Source organism: Balaenoptera musculus, chromosome 10 (assembly GCF_009873245.2).
Source record: "Balaenoptera musculus isolate JJ_BM4_2016_0621 chromosome 10, mBalMus1.pri.v3, whole genome shotgun sequence".
In the NCBI taxonomy this organism is placed as follows: Eukaryota; Metazoa; Chordata; class Mammalia; order Artiodactyla; family Balaenopteridae; genus Balaenoptera; species Balaenoptera musculus.
The window spans coordinates 7662759-7681425 of record NC_045794.1 but is presented as its reverse complement, the minus strand read 5'-3'; the positions used below and the strand labels follow the sequence as shown (position 1 = coordinate 7681425).

Here is an 18667-nt window from a genome sequence, read left to right as displayed (position 1 = left end):
AAGAGGGGATATTCAGGAATGGGAGTACACACTCACCTACCAATGACATCCAACCCTGTGTTTGCATTTCTTCCTGAGCCAGCTGCAGGCCTCATGGTGCAGGTTGCTTCACACTATCCTATTCTTCTGTGGTTACTGTTATGGTCTGTTCTCATTGCTCTTACTCTTGCTTCTACTATAAGAACTATTTCTTGGAAATGTAAAGTTTAAGTCTTCCAAGAGATGCATGAACACTCACCTTCCCTCTTAGACTTCAGGTGTTTCTGCCCCTCCATCTCCAAATTCCCTTTCCCTATTAACTAAGGAAGAGAAAAAGAAGTCATCAACAACATAGAAGTTAGAGGAGTTTAGCCTTGGCCCAATCCCTGCATCTCTCCGTAAGGAGAGGCTCCTTTCATAGTTCTGGAGCCCAGGTCAGTACTTCATGGAGCATCCTTCCGCTTGTCAAATGTTGGATGGTACCAAGAGCCCTGATGACTCTTCCTCCAGTTGGAGGTCTGCGAGAACCACGGGGTGGGTGGGAGGAGACAAAGGCCACCACTGCCTCGGAGCCAGAGAGAATAGACAGCTGACACCATTTCTTGAAGATCTCTAAGTTTTATTCTTTTATAATCCTTGTAACATAAAGTCTACTAAAATCCATCCTTGCAAACTTTTATTTAAAAAAAATTTTTTTTATTGAAGTGTAGTTGATTTACTATGTCCGGCCAATCTCTGCTGTGCAGCAAAGTGACTCAGTTATACACATACAGACATTCTTTTTTTATATTCTTTTCCATTATGGTTCATCGCAGGAGATTAGATATAGTTCCCTATGCTCTACAGTAGGACCTTGTTGTTTATCCATTCTAAATGTAATAGTGTGCATCTACCAGCCCCAAACTCCCAGTCCATCCCTCTCCCTCCCCCCTCTCCTTGGCAACCACAAGTCTGATCTCTATGTCTGTGAGTCTGTTTCTGTTTCTTACAACCTTTTAAAAATTATCACTCAATTGAAAATTCGGTGGAGGGTAAAGGGGTTGGGGATAAATTAGGAGTTTGGGACTAACATATACACACTACTATATATAAAATAAATAACCAACAAGTACATATTGCATAGCACAGAGAACTATAAATATTTTGTAATAACCTATAAGGGAAAAGAATCTGAAAAAGAATTTATATATATACAAATTATATATATATATATAATTGAATCACTTTGCTGTACACCTGAAACTAACACAACACTGTAAATCAACTATACATCAATAAAAAATTTTTTTTAAAAATTCAGTGGCAATGAGTATACCTTGAAATTGTCTTGAGTCCTTCTGACATTTGACTCTCTGGAGGAGAAATCTCTTTTTAACTCTCCCTTCCTCTTCACTCTCCCTTGAAACTGAATTCGCTGAGATGGTTTCTAAGCAGGCAGGCATCTCAGGCTCCAGTCAAGGGCCCTATGGCCAGTTTCTCAGACTATCCTCCACACTGATCAGTCCCAACTCCACTTTTCTCCTAGGCCTCGCCACACTTCTGTCCCGAAGACAGTACATGTATTATCATTCTGCCTTATTATTTCCCACCTACCTCTCCTCATTCTGTTATTTAGGATGATTGTTTTAACTTGATGAAGACACTGGAATGATTCAGGGGGAGAAATTCTCTCAGAGACTTTAAGGAGATGATAAGGGAATAAAGAGACTCTGGACCATCAAACCCAAAGTTCACCTGAGTCTAAGTTCCTCACGATCATCAAGATGACCAGTAAAACTGCTTACCTTTATATTTCTTTCAGGTTACAAGTTGTGACTTTATTTCCCCAGCAGAGCTGCTATCAATGTTAATTTTTAACCCTATGTCATCTATTTAAAAATACTGACCAATGAAACACAGAATGAAATTTATTCTGAGTCCCCATCCCCTCCTCATCCTCCCTCCTACCCATCCACCAGGCTCCCTTTCAGCCCTGGTCAGCAACATTGTCTCATTTATTCCTAGTTTTATTTCCCCACACAATTTCCCTGGACTCCTGTTCAAAATCTCTTTATTCCCCATTTCCCCCCACCTTTTATACCTATATTAACACAGTAGCCACTGGCCACAGGTGACTACTGGAGCCCGTGAAATGTAACTAGTCCAAACTCCTTTAAGTATAAAATACATACTTAGAGTTTCAAAGATTTGCAATGCAGCTGAAACACAGAATGTAAAATATCTATTAATAATTTTTTATGTTGACTTCATGTGGAAATGATCATATGTTGGATATACTAGGTTAGACAAACTATATTTTAAAAGTTAGTTTCCTCTGTTCTTTTAATTTTTTTATGGTGGCTTCTAAAAATTTAGAAATTACCTACGTGGCTTGCATTATATCTCTATCAAGACTGTCTGTTCACCCCGTCTAGCTCACTGTCTTTATTCCCTTTCCTTCCCAACACACTCTCACCCATCCCCATTTCCCAGTCTCACATAGTAGGAGAAGATGACTTCCTGGTCAGGTTCCACATCAGCTGGATCGATGTAATAATCCACCAGCACTTCCTGGGGCCGGCCACATTCCAAGATGCCATTTGGCCGCTGGAGGCCAAGGAAGCTGTGAGTTGTGTTGTAGAAGGGCTGCAGGTACAGGTAGGCATTTTCATAGTAATGAGACATTCTTTCTGGACTATATGCCATTTCTTCCAATTGGAACCTGCCCTGAGAAAGAGAGAGAGAGAAAAAAAGGCCTTAAAATTCATGTACCCCAACCGTATTGACCCCATGGACTTGTTATGATTCTCAAATCTGTACTGCCTAAGAGTAGCATGTAGATATTTCACTAGAGATTCAACCAAGAATATTTGAGGAGTCCATAATAGTGGTTATATGCAGCAGCATGTTGATACAAAGGGGAGTAAAATAAGGGCTGAATTATAGTTATCAGGAAATAGGAAATTGTGGATGATATACCTTCACAGACTGATGCAGGGAAGAGATAACTATGACTAAGAAATTAAAGGATATATCTCAGAGGTAAGAAAACTAGGTATAGAGGATAATAATCAGTTCTAAGTGGAGTGATCGAATGATGCCTAGAGTACAGAAATAGGTAAATTAGCCACAGCAGAAATAATACGTATTTGCTTGAGTAGTGTAGCTGGATGATTGCATTAAAGGCTTCAATTCTTCATCCCTCCCCATAGCAACATCCTTTTTTATAGGTTTTTTTTCTTAATTTTATTTATTTTATTTGGTTGCACCAGGTCTTAGTTGGGGCAAGCAGGCTCCTTAGTTGAGGCACGCGTGCTCCTTAGTTGCGGCCGGCGGGCTCCTTAGTTGTGGCATTCAAACTCTTAGTTGAAGCGTGCATGTGGGATCTAGTTCCATGACCAGGGATCGAACCCAGCCTCCCTGCATTGGGAGCGCAGAGTCTGAACTGCCGCACCACCAGGGAAGTCCACTTTACCAAGTGTGCCCTTTTAGTCTAACTGTGGACCTACCATGTGACTTGTTTTTGGGAATGGGTGTTAGCACACACAAGATAAGTAGAGGCTTAGAAAAGCCCTTGCACGTCTGCTTTTGCTCTTGCATCTCTTCACTGCCATGGGAATATACCTGGGCTAGCTCGGTGGATCGTGAGATGTGTGGAGTGCCAGCCTACAGTCAGCTGACCCACAGACATAAGGAAGTCCACCAAGATCGGTAGAACTGCCCTTCTGTCTACCCAGCTACAGGAGCAATAAACGCTTCCTGTTGTGTACACTAAAGTTCTGTAGTTGTCTGCTAAGCAGTAGTGTGTGGCAATTGATAACTGATACAAGTAACCTTCCCTATAAGTTATGCAAAACCTAGAATTCTCTTCTTTGTTATTTTAATGAGTAACAGAAAGAGGGAAAAGGGGAATAGGAGGAAGAAGATGACTCTGAACCACTTTTTCCTCCCTAATCTGATTTCAAATAAAGGATCAGACAGAGATGGAGTTAAGTTATAAAATGAATTAGTAGAAATAGCAATTTTTATCTGAAGGTCATTTATTTGATTGGTATTAAAAATGGGATCTAAGAAAAACTTTTTGTCAACTGAAGGGCAGGATTGGTGAATGGGGGAGATGGAATTCCCCAGGGGTGGTGGGTGGTGGTGTAGTGGGGGGAAAAGGAAAATTTTGACGTTTTCCTTCAGGGAGGCCTTCCTTGCTGGAAAGCTGGACCTCCCAGTGCTTACCTCCAGAGAAATGTCTTTCCTGTCCCAATTAACCGTGTCCAGCTTGAAGGGAGCAAGACCTTCGTTGTCAGTAGTTAGGGTCTGCTTGATGGTTCCATTTTTGTCACCAATCACCAGAAACACTGAATGATGCTTGAGGGGGGAGCCATCATGGCCCCTAACTCTTATCTGAGGGGTGAAGGTCATTAGGGCATTAGAGTCAGGTTTAGTGTAAGTTTGAAACTGTAAGAATACATTTCAGGAAAGAGTCCAGAGAAAGGTAAATGTGATTCAGGGGTTGGAAAGTAGGCTCTATGAGGAACTGAGAAACACACAGAAGTAGCTTGGCCTGGAGCAGAAGTAGATTTGCCACATGGCTTATCAAGCGTCAGGGCCCTTCATTTGCATACACCCCTGCCAAGGCTCTGTACATTTTTTTTGCTTTCATTTTCCTACAGACAGTCCCCTTCCACTCCTAAATTGTATAATCCTTAGGCTCTAAGAAAGTCCGCATCTACTCTTGGTCTAGAGAAAAGATGACTAAGGAATAAATGGATCTAAATATGTACAACATTCTTGTGTTCAGCAGTTGTTTGGAAGTGAAGAAAGCTAAGCTGGAGAGAGGGGTAGATTGCTAGGAATCAGCAAGAAAACACTACCAATTTTTAAATCGCTAAAAACAATGCTTAAGGAGCTATAAATGGCTCTCTGTCACAGGAAGCTTGATATTAACCTTGCCTAGATGCAGAAGCTCAGACTAGATGATCTCTCCAGATAACCTGCAGCTGTAAAATTCAAAGATTTAAACATGAGAATGTGAACCCCTGGCATTAGGAAGGGCACTGAAGTCACATTAATATTCAAGGCACATCTCATATGAGATTAAGGACACACAGTGCAAGGAGTTAAGCACATACTCGAGAGGCAGGTTGCCTGGCTTTGATCATAGTTAACACTTATGAGCTTATGACCTTGGGAAAATCACTTCACCTCTCTGTGCCTCAGCCTCCTTATTTGTAAAATAGGGCCAATAAGAGTGCCTAACTCAGGATTGTTGTAAAGATTAAACAAGTGAATACACATAAAGTACTTCGAACAATGCTAAGTTAGCTATTATTATATGTGTACAGGAAGGAGGTGACAGTGGATGGTTAAGCATTTTTTGGTCTGTGCAGAGACAAGTTTTAACATACCTTTCCACTGAAGGGGAAATTAGGGTAATAATAATCACTGGTGTCTTCAAACGTCATTGATTCCGTTTGTGCAGAAATGAAGATATCCCGTGTAGTACTGGCTTCCACTCCTGCAGAGGGAAACCAGATGTATGATGATCTAAAAACTTGATATCCTCACCTTCATGTTTAACATAAAATCCCTGAAAGGATGGTGTCACTGGAAGTAGGGAGCTGAATATATTTCTGGCCAAAGATCCAAACCAACTACTCCTCCCCAAACTTTTGGAGAAACAGGGAGTGGATGGCAGAGGGAATCTGGCACTTCCCTTTGACTGTGAACTAGGAACAGAGTCCCTTCCAAACAGCGATGAGGGTGGGTCTTGAGTCCTCTGAGTAGGTCTGTCTCTGGGACAGCTCTTTCCCTTTCTCTTTTCTTAATGAACCAAGGAGCATCTCACTTACCTGTCCCTTCCTCCACGATAGTAGCCACGATATTGATGTCCTGGTGGTAAGAATGCCCAGTGAGGCTGAAGGTAGACATGGCCACAGAAGCTGAGACGCATCCTGCTTTGTCAGTCTAGTGACACAGTCAGAGAGAGAGAGAGGGAGAGAGAGAGGATGAATAACCTAATCTTTACTTCCATTTCATGACGGAAGAAATTTTCATTTCTTCCTGTAGAAGAAAATAATTTCTCATCTCTATACTTTCATTTCTCCATTTTTAAGATAGAAACCCCATCCCATAACATGAAGTATACACCCACACATATATAATCATAAAGCAACTTGGAAGTTCCAAGATATGAGGAGAAAAGAACCCACTTTAGAACAGGAAAATTTTATCTCCCAATGGTTTAGGTTAATTTCTTGATTCCAAGGCAGATTCTAAAAGGCTTTATCTTTTGTGGGGATAAAAAAAGACTGCCTGGTTCTTTGGAACTGGGATAATAACCATGTGAAATGCTTTCTACTTTGGGTTTTTGTTTGTTTGTTTTTAACCACTTTTCTATATTGGTGCTTACTTACTCTTTAGGACATAGGAATTAAGGTTCCTTTTCTACATCCCTTTTACTCACCTTTCCAGAGATATTCTTGCATCTGTCAGGTAGGTGTTCCCCTTCTGGCTCTCGATACAAGTAATTATATGCCTTTTGACACACTGATACATTCACTGCCCCTAGCACAGGCTTTCCATAGGTGTACCTAACCCAGAAAAGCATGAGGAGTCAGAGTTGGGCAATTCTACTTACGATCCAACCCTCCTCCCCCAAACAACACTTTTCCTTCTCTCTCACATTCCCACCTCTGGAAGTACTCTGACAGTCCTAGCCTTCTCCAGCTCTCATTCACATCCCTGCTTTGCTCAAAACCTTAGAGTATTGCCATTTCACAATAAATACCACCCAAAGGACAACAACAGTGTCCTTCTTTTTCCTTACTCCTATTTCCCCATGGGATTCAATATTGTGCTCTGTACAAAGGAGACACTAAATCAGTCATGCTGGCTGAGAGAGCAGTGGAAAGTAAGGACAGAAACACAATTAGAACATGCGTTCTTGCAGAACTCGTGACTCTGGACTACATAAAGCATCCCAAGGTTTAGCTGCTACCTCCACAATCCCTCTTTCCATAACACTCCCTCACAACATCTCTCAATATAGCTTTAATCCTCACTGGATCCAGAGCTTTATTCTTACCGACAGCAAATTTTCACTAAAAAAGAGTCTTCTACCATTGATAACTGTTTGGGTTCCACCACTTCCAACTTAAACTTAGGCAGCACTGGAGAGAGATGGAAAACAAAGAGGAAGAAGGTTTGACCATATAGGTAGTGGTCAAAAAGGTAGTTTAAAGTAGAGGGGTATAAAGCAGTGATAATTCATTAGCTAGTTAAATTAACAGGGCATTATTAAGGTAAAATGCTCCTGAAGTTATTAGCCGGTTTAGCACTAAAATGAATAAATAATCCCTCTGGGTTTTTTTTGTTTCTAGGTAAGAAGTGGATTTATTTAGAGAGAAACACACTCCACAGAGTGTGGCCCATCTCAGAAGGCGAGAGGCCCAAGAATATGGGGCAGTTAGTTTTTATGGGCTGGGTAATTTCATAGGCTAATGAGTGGGAGGATTATTCCAACTATTTTGGGGACGGGGCAGAGATTTCCAGGAATTGGGCCACTGTCCACTTTTTGATCTCTGATGGTCAGCCTCGGAACTGTCATGGCTCTGGTGGGTGTGCCACTTAGCTTATGCTAATGTATTACAATGAGCGTATAAGGAGGCTCAAGGTCCACTGGAAGTCAAATCTTCTGCCATCTTGGACCTAGTTCCATAGTAGATTTTACTTGACCTTTGCTGATTTTGACACAAGATTATGTCCGGGCTTCCCTGGTGGCGCAGTGGTTGGGAGTCTGCCTGCCAGTGCGGGGGACACGGGTTCGAGCCCTGGTCTGGGAGGATCCCACATGCCGCGGAGCAACAAGGCCCATGAGCCACAACTACTGAGCCTGCACGTCTGGAGCCTGTGCTCCGCAACTAGAGAGGCCGCGATAGTGAGAGGCCCGTGCACCACGATGAAGAGTGGCCCCACTCGCCGCAACTGGAGAAAGCCCTCGCACAGAAACGAAGACCCAACACAGCCAAAAATAAATAAAATAAAATAAATTAAAAAATAAAAAAAGATTATGTCCAACACTTTGACCTACTAAGTCTCCCACCTACCATATTCTTCCACACTGAAGGTGCCAAAGGTCTTGCCATCTGCCACGGCCACACTGTAGGTGCCCAGCGTCGCCTCTGGTGCCAGTTGGAAGGACAGATCTACAATGCCTTCCTTGGGCACCACGTTCAACCACTGTGCAATCCTATTGTTGTTTGGATCCTGTGTCCATTAAAAAGAAATCCCATGACGTGCCTGCCTCTTTGATTCCCACCCTGCACTGCAGAAAGCATGTAAAGAAGCAAAAAGAACCTAAAGAATCCCACCCATTGCTCGTGACCCCCATGGTCTGTGTCCAGGAAGAAAAGGGCCCTTGTGGATTCAAACGATCAGACTGAGTCCTTTAAAATGTTATCATGTTTCAGAAAGTGGGATTTAGGATGCCCTTTACAAAGAGTGATTATTCTTGGTCCTTACGTGGGGCAATGCTGAGGGGACTGATTGTAAGATATCTGAATGATAGGTAATTTGACAGAAAAATGGAGGGGAAGCTGTGAGGAATTTCACCTTCTTAATACTTCTCACAGGTATTCTTGTCATGTTCAATGGTTGAGTGTCTGTGATAATAGCCAACCCAAAGACTAAGAGTACAGAACCAACCCTCGTTGGATTGACACAGTGCAGAGAACATACAGGCATCAGAGTAGGAAGGTTCATCACTATAGAGGTTGGTGTCCTTATTTACAGAGGTTTAACACTGAGAGGGGCAGGGTGGGCAGAGGCAAGAGAACAGGCACAGCTTAGGCAGGATTGCAGGTACTTTGTGCTGGTGCAGAGTCTCAGGCTCTGGGCCAAGATCTCAGAGTCGTTGCTGACTTCAAGCTTTAGCACCAACCACCTTCTCCACAACTGACAGAAAAGAAAAAGAAACTTCTACTTACTTGCAGTTCCACAATGGTGTACTGAAAAGGAAAACCAGATAATATGGGTTAAAGAAGAACTTTCAATAAGGATAGGCTTGCTGAAAGCAAAAAGTTCACGAAGGTCTCTCTCTTTCTCTGTTGCCCACTCCTTCCTTTCTAAATGTCTCTTTTGTGCCCTGGTAAGAGTAACAGTGGGGCAAAGGCTTATTGGCTGGGGGAGGAGAAGGAAGAGCTTTCCTAAAGGGATTGCCAGTCTCCAAAAAATTTGAAGAAATGGAACTTTAGACCCTCAGCATCCATCAGTGCTCTGTGACTGAGCTCTTCCACAACATGCCCTAAGAGAAAATATTAGTATCTGGAGGCTCCACCATGTTTAAACCTCTTCTTGGTAGCTGACGTTCTCCTGGCCTCCTCCTCCACTTTCTGAATGCCAGTGGGCAGGAACCTTTCAAGTACTACAAAATAATTTCTTTTAAAAAAAATGTTTAAAAGAGCTCCATCAAAGGATCATGTACAATTTCCTCAGGCAAATGGATATTAAAACCACTAAGTTTAATTGGAGAATGAGTCATTGTGCTAGTTGTCAAAGTGTCACCCCAAAATTACTTGCTAATTTCAAAAAAAGGACACACCTTATCATTGGAGAAATTAGGCTGTCATCACCTTAACTAAGTAATCAAACTCACCATCACTAATAACGGGACAACCTGACATTATGTGCCTCCAGAGATGTATTTGAGGTTCACAGCATTATCTATTTTTCTTTCACCAAATATTTTTACCGAAAGTTTAGCTTAAACCTAATTAAGACTTCAGAGCTACTTCCAGAAGATAAAGGAACAAGTTCTATTACACAGTAAGGAAATAATCAGGCAAATCAAGAATATCAAATATTCCATAAGACAACTAGGCTTCCTCAAAAGTCAATATCATATTCCAGAATGGGGACATTCTATAAGTCATCTAGCCTGATCTCTCTCTCACTCTCTCTCTCAAAAAAAAAGTCAATCTAATATGAAAATAAGGGGGATTTGTTTCGATTAAGAGAAATTTTTAAAATGTAGCAATCAAATGTAATACATGAATTTGATCAGATCATAGTTTGGAAAAAAAAAACTCAGTTATTTGGAAAAATTAGAACTGAACATTAAATGATATTAAATAATTATTGTTAATTTTCTAAGGTGTTATAATAATATGATGATTATTTAAGATACACTTTTAAAAGATGCAGGCACCTAAATAAATAAAGCAAATATTAACAGACATAAAGGGAGGAATTGACAGTAACACAATAATAGTAGGGGACTTTAACACCCCATGTACATCAATGGACAGGTCATCCAGAAAGACACTCAATAGGGAAACACTGGCTTTAAATGACTTATTAGACCAAATGAACATATATATGTTCATATATATATGAACATATATATATATTTATATATATAATATAGAACATTCTATCCAAAAGCAGCCAAATACACATTCTTTTCAAGAGCACATTGAACATTATAGCATGATAGACACATGATAGGCCACAAAAAGAATCTCAATAAATTTAAGAAAACTGAAATCATATCAAGTATCTTTTTCAACCATGACACTATGAGACTAAAAATCAACTACAAGAAAAAAACAACAAAAAACATAAACCCATGGAGGCTAACCAACAGGTTATTAGACAACCAATGGATCACTGAAAAAAATCAAAAAATAAAATACTTGGAGACAAACAAAACCAAAAACACAATGATACAAAATCTATGGGATGCAGCAAAAGCAATTCTAAGAGGGAAGTTTATAGTAATACAAGCCTACCTCAGGAAATAAGAAAAATCTCAAAAAAAACCCACAACCTAACCTTACATCTAAAGGAACTAGAAAAGAAGAACAAACAGAACCCAAAGTTAGTGGAAGGAAATTATAAAGATCAGAGCAGAAATAAATGAAATAGAGGCAAAAAAAAAAAAAAATAGAAAAGATCAATGAAACTAAGAGCTGATTCCTCAAAAAAGATAAACAAATTGATAAGCCTTTAGCCAGACTCATCAAGAAAAAAACGAGAGGGCCCAAATTAATAAAACCAAAAATGAAAAAGGAGAAGTGACAATCAACACCACAGAAATACAAAGGTTTGTAAGAGATTACCATGAATAATCACCCATCAATAAAATGGACAACCTAGAAGAAATGGACAAATTTCTAGAACTGTACAATCTCCCAAGACTAAACTGGAAGAAATAGAAAATATGAACAGACCAATTATCATTAATAAAATTGAATCAGTAATTTAAAAAAAACTCCCAACACACAGAACTCCAGGACCAGATGGCTTCACAGATGACTTCTATCAAACATTTAGAGAAGAGTTCTCAAACTATTCCAAAAAATTGCAGAGGAAGGAATGCTTTACAACTTATTCTACGAGGTCAGCATCACCCTGATACCAAAACCAGACAAAGATATCACAAAAAAAGAAAATTAAAGGCCAATATCACTGATGAACATGGATGCAAAAATCTTCAGTAAAATGTTAGCAAGCCAAATCCAACAGTACATTAAAAGGATCATACAACATGATCAAGTGGAATTTATCCTAAGGATGCAAGGATGATTCAATACCCACAAATCAATCAATGTGAAACACCAAACAAATTGAAGAATAAAAATCACGTGACCATCTCAATAGACACATAAAAAGCTTTTGACAAGATTAAACATCCATTTATAATTAAAAAAAAAACTCTCAACAAAGTGGGTATAGAGGGAACATACCTCAACATAATAAAGGCCATATATGACAAGCCCACAGCTAACATCATACTCAACAGTGAAAAGCTGAAAGCACTTCCTCTAAGATCAGGAATAAGACATTGATTCCCACTCTCAAAACTTTTATTCAACATAGAATTGGAAGTCCTAGTCACAGCAATCAGACAAGAAAAAGTAATAAAAGGAATCCAAATCAGAAAGCAAGAAGTAAAACTGTCATTGTTTATAGACAGCATGATACTATACATAGAAAATCCTAAAGATGCCACCAAAAAAATAACTAAAACTCACCAATAAATTTGGTAAGGTTACAGATACAAAATTAATACACAGAAATCTGTTTCATTTCTATACACTATCAGAAAGAGAAATTAAGAAAATGATCCCAATTACAATCACATCAAAAAGAATAAAATACCTAGGAATAAATCTGAGGACGTAAAAGACCAGTACTCAGAAAACTATAAGACACTGATGAAAGAAATTGAAGATGATACAAACAATGGAAAGATATAACATGTTCATGGATTGGAAGAAATAATATTGTTAAAATGACCATACTACCCAAGGCAATCTACAGACTCAATGCAATCCCTATCAAAATACCAATGGCATTTTTCACAGAACTAGAATAAATAATTCTAAAATTTGTATGGAAACACAATAGACGCCAAATAGCCAAAACAATCTTGAGAAAGAAGAACAAAGCTGCAGGCATCATGCTCCCTGATTTCAAACTATACTACAAACCTATAGTAATCAAAATGGTATGGTACTGGCACAAAACCAGATACATAGATCAATGGAATAGAATAGAGAGCCCAGAAATGAGCCCACACATATATGGGCAATTAATCTACAACAAAGGAGGTAAGAATATATAATGGGGAAAAGACATCCTCTTCAATAAATGGCACTGGGAAAGCTGGACAGCTACATGCAAAAGAATCAAAGTAGTCTACTCTCTCACACCATACACAAAAATAAATTCAAAATGGATTAAAGACTTAAATGTTAAACCTGAAACCATAAAAATTCTAGAAGAAAACATAGGCTGTAAACTCTTTGACATTGGTCTTAGTAATTATTTTTTGGATATGTCTCCTCAGGTAAGGGAAGAAAAAGGAAAAAAATTTTAATGGCACTACATCAAACTAAAAAGCTTTTTCACAGTGAAGGAAACTATCAACAAAATGAAAAGGCTGCCTACTGAATGGGAGAAGATATTTGCAAATGATATATCTGATAAGGGGTTAATATCCAAAATATACAAAGATTTCATACAACTCAACATCAAAAAAAGCAACCCGATAAAAAAAAACAAAAAATGGGCAGGACTTCCCTGGTGGCGCAGTGGTTAAGAATCCGCCTGGCAATGCAGGGGACACGGATTCAAGCCCTGGTCCGGGAAGATCCAACATGCCACGGAGCAACTAAGCCCATGTGCCACAACTACTGAGCCTGTGCTCTAGGGCCCGCGAGCCACAACTACTGAGTCCACGCACTGCAGCTACTGAAGCCTGCATGCCTAGAGCCCGTGCTCCACAACAAGAGAAGCCACCGCAATGAGAAGCCCGTGCAGCGCAACAAAGAGTAGCCCCCATTCGCCACAACTAGAGAAAGCCCACGCAGCAATGAAGACCCAATGCAACCAAAAAATTTTAAAAAGAAGATGTAATATATACATATATATATATATATATATATATATATATATATATATATATATATATATATATATATATATATAATGGCATATTACTCAGCCATAAAAAAGAATGAAGTCTTGCCATTTGCAACAACATGGATGGACCTAGAGGGCATTATGCTAAGTGAAATAAGCCAGACAAAGAAAGACAAATACTGTACGATTTCACATATATGTGAAATCTAAAAAACAAAACAAATGAACAAGAATAACAAAACAGAAACAGAGTCATAGATACAGAGAACAAACTGGTCGTTGTCAGAGGGGTGTGGGGTGCAGAAAGGAAAGAAATAGGTGAGGGTGATTAAGAGGTGCAAATTTCCAGCTGCAAAATAAATGAGTCATGGGTATGAAATGTACAGTGTGGGGAGTATAGTCCAAATCTATGTAATATTTTTGTAGGGTGACAGATGACAACTGGACTTATGGAGATCAGTTTGAAATGTTTAGCAATATCAAATCATTATGTGATGTAACAGGTACTAACATAGTGTTGTAGGTCAATTATACTTAAAAAACACCCAAACACATAGAAAAAGATCAGATTTGGGAATTCCCTGGCAGTACACGATTAGGACTCGGCGCTTTCACTGCCAAAGGCCTGGGTTCAATCCCTGGTCAGGGAACTAAGATCCTGCAAGCCATGTGGCGTGGCAAAGAAAAAGATCAGATTTTTTTGCTACCAAGTCAGGGGATGAGGGGATGGGGAATTGGATGAAGATGGTCAAAAGGTACAAACTTCCAGTTACAGGAAACATAAGTACTAGGGATGTAATATATAACCTGATAAATATAATTCACACTGCTGCGTGTTATATATGGAAGTTGCTAAGAGATTAAATCCTAAGAGTTCTCATCGCAAGGAAAATTTTTTTCTACTTCCTTAATTTTGTATCTATATGAGATGATAGATGTTCACTAACCTTATTGTGATAATTGTTTCATGATGTAAGTCAAATCATTATATCGTACACCTTAAACTTACACAGTACTGTATGCCAATTATATCTCAATAAAACTGGAAAGTAAAAAAAAGTTAGGTAATAGCTCTCTTTCTGGCCCAGTCCCACCCATACACCCCCCCACACCCCCATCTACATTCTTTTAGGCATTTAAGAAAGAAGTAAAAGTTTCTCCTGACTCTCTGGGACCTTGATTGCCTTCAGCTCAAAATAATCCACATGCCAAAGTGGCACATTTGGGGTGGCAGTTAAGGGGTGGGGAGAATATTCTGCCCTCCTTCCTGAAGGGAAGAATAGGACATGTACAAACCGGGCTCTTTACACAATAAGGAGGCAAGTATCACTGAGATTACTGTGGATTGCTATAAATTCTACAAAAAAAACACAACAAACAAAAAAAGACCAGTTCCTCAGATAGCAAAGTACTTTTCTCACGCAGGGAGTCAAGAAGCAGATTTGGACACGAGTCAGGCAGAAGCAGTCTCTGGAAGGAAACAAGTGTTCAACTAGGAAGATAGCATTTGCACTGGAAGCTGCCTGAGGTTTCTGAATAAATGGGTGTAGCAACCAAGCTAGATAGAATCAGTTAGTATCATGTATGCTTCAGTTGCTTGAGGATAAAATCTTGAGCTTTGTAAACTCACAATTTTTGCCACTCTGTTACCTAGTAAAAAATGTTTAGTTAATTTCAGTGTTTCATTTGGAGTTTCAAATTCAGTGTTTCAAATTTTCAGTATTTCAAGTTGGAACTTGGAGCGGGGGCTGACTAAAGAAATGGTGTGAGGAGGAAGGAGTAATTTGACAACAGAAATAGAGCATAGCTATGGAAATCAGGGCACCTCTCAGCAATTCGGCCCAATTTGAGCTGAGGAAAGATAATGTAACAGGGGTAGCTAATGAGATCAACCTCCAGGGGGCAGTAGAGTCTAAAATAACTGGCTGTGGCTACACTTTAACCCTTGCATACCCTCTTTTCAGCTCTGGAATCAACACTCTGTTTAAGAAGTAAGTACTTAATATTACACCCAACTGATAAAGAATACAGCTGATAGGAAGAAGAAACTGAAAAGAATTCTAAATCGGGAAAGAAAGTAGTGGTTGGAGGAGGCTACCGATTAATAATAAGCTTATAGCTTCCCTGTGCACTGGGAAAGGAAACAGCAGTTCTGAAAACATGGAGATGGAAATATAAGTAATGCTTTCTCCAAAATTATCTTTAAAATTTTCATTTGAATACATGGGCTGTAACTGAAGGAAAAAGAAGACAGCCAGGAGTGTCTGAGAGGTCTTTCAAAAGCACTTAGAAATGACACAAGAAAAAAAAAAATTGAGAGCAAACCTATCATAAGGCTAATGATTCTAGCAATCAGGTAGTTCAAGGAAAATTTAAGTATTCACCAAACGTTACCACATTTTTACCTCTGGCAACAGAACTTTGCCTTAAAAGAATTGTCTGCTCTATAAATTACCTTGCCTCATAGCAAGAAAAAAAAAAAAAAGATGGTGGGGGTGGATATTCTTATTTCTTCCATCTGTTAAATACACTCCTGAATTATTTCTTAGTATTTGAACTGCAAAGCCACTAGGTGTCACTCCTGGAGGGAAAGTCTTGAAGTTTGCAAGAAACTCTTTTAAAAAACAGCAGCAAATGGAACCATCTCTCAGGAATGTTAACCTAATTGATGTTCTCAGCTATCAAACATGACAGCTAGATGCCTCTGCATGTTTTCAGGCAGACAAGGGCGGGGACGATTTGGATGTGTGCCAGGAGTCTAGAACTCCAGTTCCCACAAGCGTTCTGCACCTAGAGGGCCTCCCCCCCTGGAAAGAATCTCTTCTCCTCTTCCCTGTTCTCTCTCAGTCAGCCCTACCCCTTTCCCTTTCCCTTTCCCTGTCCCTCTTCCCAACTAAATTCTCACCTGGTCATTCACTGGAACAAAGTTGCTGGTGAGGGTGACGATGCGAAAATGCACTAGAAGGAAACAGGCATCATTAGCAAAGGGGATTTTTTTTTTCCCCTCTCAGAATCTTTCTTTCTTCCACCCTTTATGCTTCCTCACACATACTTCTTAGTCAGCAAAATCCCATCAGGTTTTACTTTTGTAATAAAACCTAGTCTGAGAGAGAGCTCACGCCCCAAACAGTTTTTCTTCATGGCTCCTGACTTTGAAACCTCAGAATGGAATCCCCTTCTAAGGCAGAAGGAACAAATACGAATCACAGGGCTCCAGCCAAATGCCCTTGATGATGTTTTCTGATTTGTACACAAGCAGCTTTCTGTGAGAACCAGGAATCCAGTTACACCTGCCAAATTCCATTCCAAGAGAAATGTGTATTTTGTTTTATTTTATTTATTGACTTATTTGTGTTTTTGGCCGCACCACTCGGCTTGTGGAATCTTAGTTCCCCCGCCAGGGATCAAACCCAGGCCCACAGCAGTGAAAGCACCGAGTCCTAATCACTGGACCACCAGGGGAATTCCCTGTGTTTGGTTTTAGATACACACACACAGTAGCAACTCCACCAACTAGTCTTTCGCGTTTGTAGTACTGCATGTATTCAACACCCATAACCCTTCATCCCTCCAGACCCCCCTCTCTTCCTTGGTCCATCAGCCTGCCACCAACCTGCAAAGCCCCTCTACCTATGGGTGCAGCTCTTCCCAGGCTTTTGTCTCATCCTATCTGTGTGCCTCTTACCTCGCTGCCCTGGGTTATAGACAGGTTTGTCAGTTTGTATAAAGATGCCATTCTGCTGCCTCTGAATTAGAACCTTTTTCCTCTCCTCAAAGTTGATTTTATTTCCAGTTCCTCTCACCCGGACCGTGGCTACTTCTTCTATGCCACCAGAAGGAACGGGTACCTGGCCAAGAAAAGGGAGCTCTGGGAGGAGTAGGAGACTGGGGGAACAGAATCAACCCGTCTCAACCCAAGAGGGAGAATCAAAGGAAAGAAATGAGTTAGATGGGGGTAGCAAGGGTAGAGCCATTAAAAAGTTGCCAGAGAATAATACCAGAAGTTATGTCCAGGAATTGAAGTTTAGGAGAGATAGGTTTAAAGGCCATGGCAAAAGTAAAATTACAGAAAACATACTTAAAGAGAAATTATAGTGAATACCCAGGGAGGAGAATAGGAAAGTTGAGGACTACAGTTGGGCTAAGCCTGTACTTACCAAAAAGGACTTGCAATGTAAGTGCCCCGTCTTCGATCCAGAATGTTCTATCAATGTGAGGGTCTTGCCCTTGGTCTCCAGACTAACAGTAAATTTTACATCACTGTACCCAGGGCTCAGATCCAAACAAACCTTCTGAGTAGAAGGGAACTTAAGCCGGGCTGGTAATGTCACCAGGTAGTTTCTATTGAAGAAGCAAAAGGATTTCAGGGCAGTAATGATTCATCTATTTAATACAAAATTAATCCCTCTTCTGAGCACTCAGCATATAGCAATGAATTAAACAGACCAAGCCCCTGTCTTTATGAACCTTATTTTCTATAAGGGAGAAGCAGAAAAGCAACAAATAACTCAGTGTACAGCCTTAAACCTCCCACCAGTAGACCATCATTGAGAACCTGGACCTAGGGTACCAAGGAGGAAATTAGTTCTCTTACAGAGAGGCTACTATATTTTAATATATATATATCGTTTTTTTTTTAAAGTTTCTTCCTGTCATCTTACCTTTTCTCTCTGGGTAAAGGAAAAGTGAAACCAAAGAAGGGAAAAGATGAGAAGGAAATTAAAATAAACCAGAGGCTATCTCCTGTTCCCCATAGTTATATTTGAGAAGGATAGACGAAGAAGCCGCCTGCCCTAAATCAACGCTGACACCATCCACTTACAGGAGGCTTTTTTCTGCCATGGCTGGCAATAAGGCCAATACTCCTAAAAGGAGTTGAGCCCACATCTTTGTGGGTGGGATAGACTCCTCAGGACCAGGAACCAGAGGTCTGCTCACCCACATATATATGGAGCTATGGCTGATGCCGCAGCCAATCACCTTTTGGGGCCTCAGGCGGAGGTGGTATACCAGGGTAGGGCTTCTATTCACTTCCTCAAATTTCTTTCTCCCTGAAACATTCACACTGGCTCAGCCAGTCTATAAAACCTGTTTGGGGAAAAAAAAAACGTGCTGAGTATTCATAGCGGTAAAGCTCTCAGAACACATTTTAGATCCTTCCCGTTTTTCTGGCTTCATTCCAAATTCCCATCCCCATTGGATCTTTTTTTCTCTTTTTATTATTCTATTAAGACTTATTTGGGGGACTTCCCTGGTGGCACAGTGATTAGCAGTCCGCCTGCCAATG

The 18667-nt window shown here is 40.1% G+C and overlaps 1 protein-coding gene across 1 annotated transcript in view; it reads right to left on the bottom strand.

The window, feature by feature from the left end:
- A2ML1 (alpha-2-macroglobulin like 1) overlaps nucleotides 1-18329 on the bottom strand; it is a 43947-nt gene extending 25618 nt beyond the window's left edge. The window contains exons 1-13 of the mRNA XM_036865585.1: nucleotides 18203-18329; nucleotides 17538-17721; nucleotides 17066-17228; nucleotides 16286-16338; nucleotides 8940-8960; nucleotides 8061-8220; nucleotides 7040-7124; nucleotides 6419-6545; nucleotides 5805-5919; nucleotides 5361-5470; nucleotides 4189-4356; nucleotides 2458-2685; nucleotides 239-299 (exon numbers count right to left, since the gene is read on the bottom strand). Of these exons, the coding sequence (XP_036721480.1) occupies nucleotides 239-299; nucleotides 2458-2685; nucleotides 4189-4356; nucleotides 5361-5470; nucleotides 5805-5919; nucleotides 6419-6545; nucleotides 7040-7124; nucleotides 8061-8220; nucleotides 8940-8960; nucleotides 16286-16338; nucleotides 17066-17228; nucleotides 17538-17721; nucleotides 18203-18324 (1597 nt within the window). The 5' untranslated portion in view covers nucleotides 18325-18329. The remainder of the gene's footprint in view (nucleotides 1-238; nucleotides 300-2457; nucleotides 2686-4188; nucleotides 4357-5360; nucleotides 5471-5804; nucleotides 5920-6418; nucleotides 6546-7039; nucleotides 7125-8060; nucleotides 8221-8939; nucleotides 8961-16285; nucleotides 16339-17065; nucleotides 17229-17537; nucleotides 17722-18202) is intronic.
- Between the last annotated feature and the right edge of the window lie 338 nt (nucleotides 18330-18667).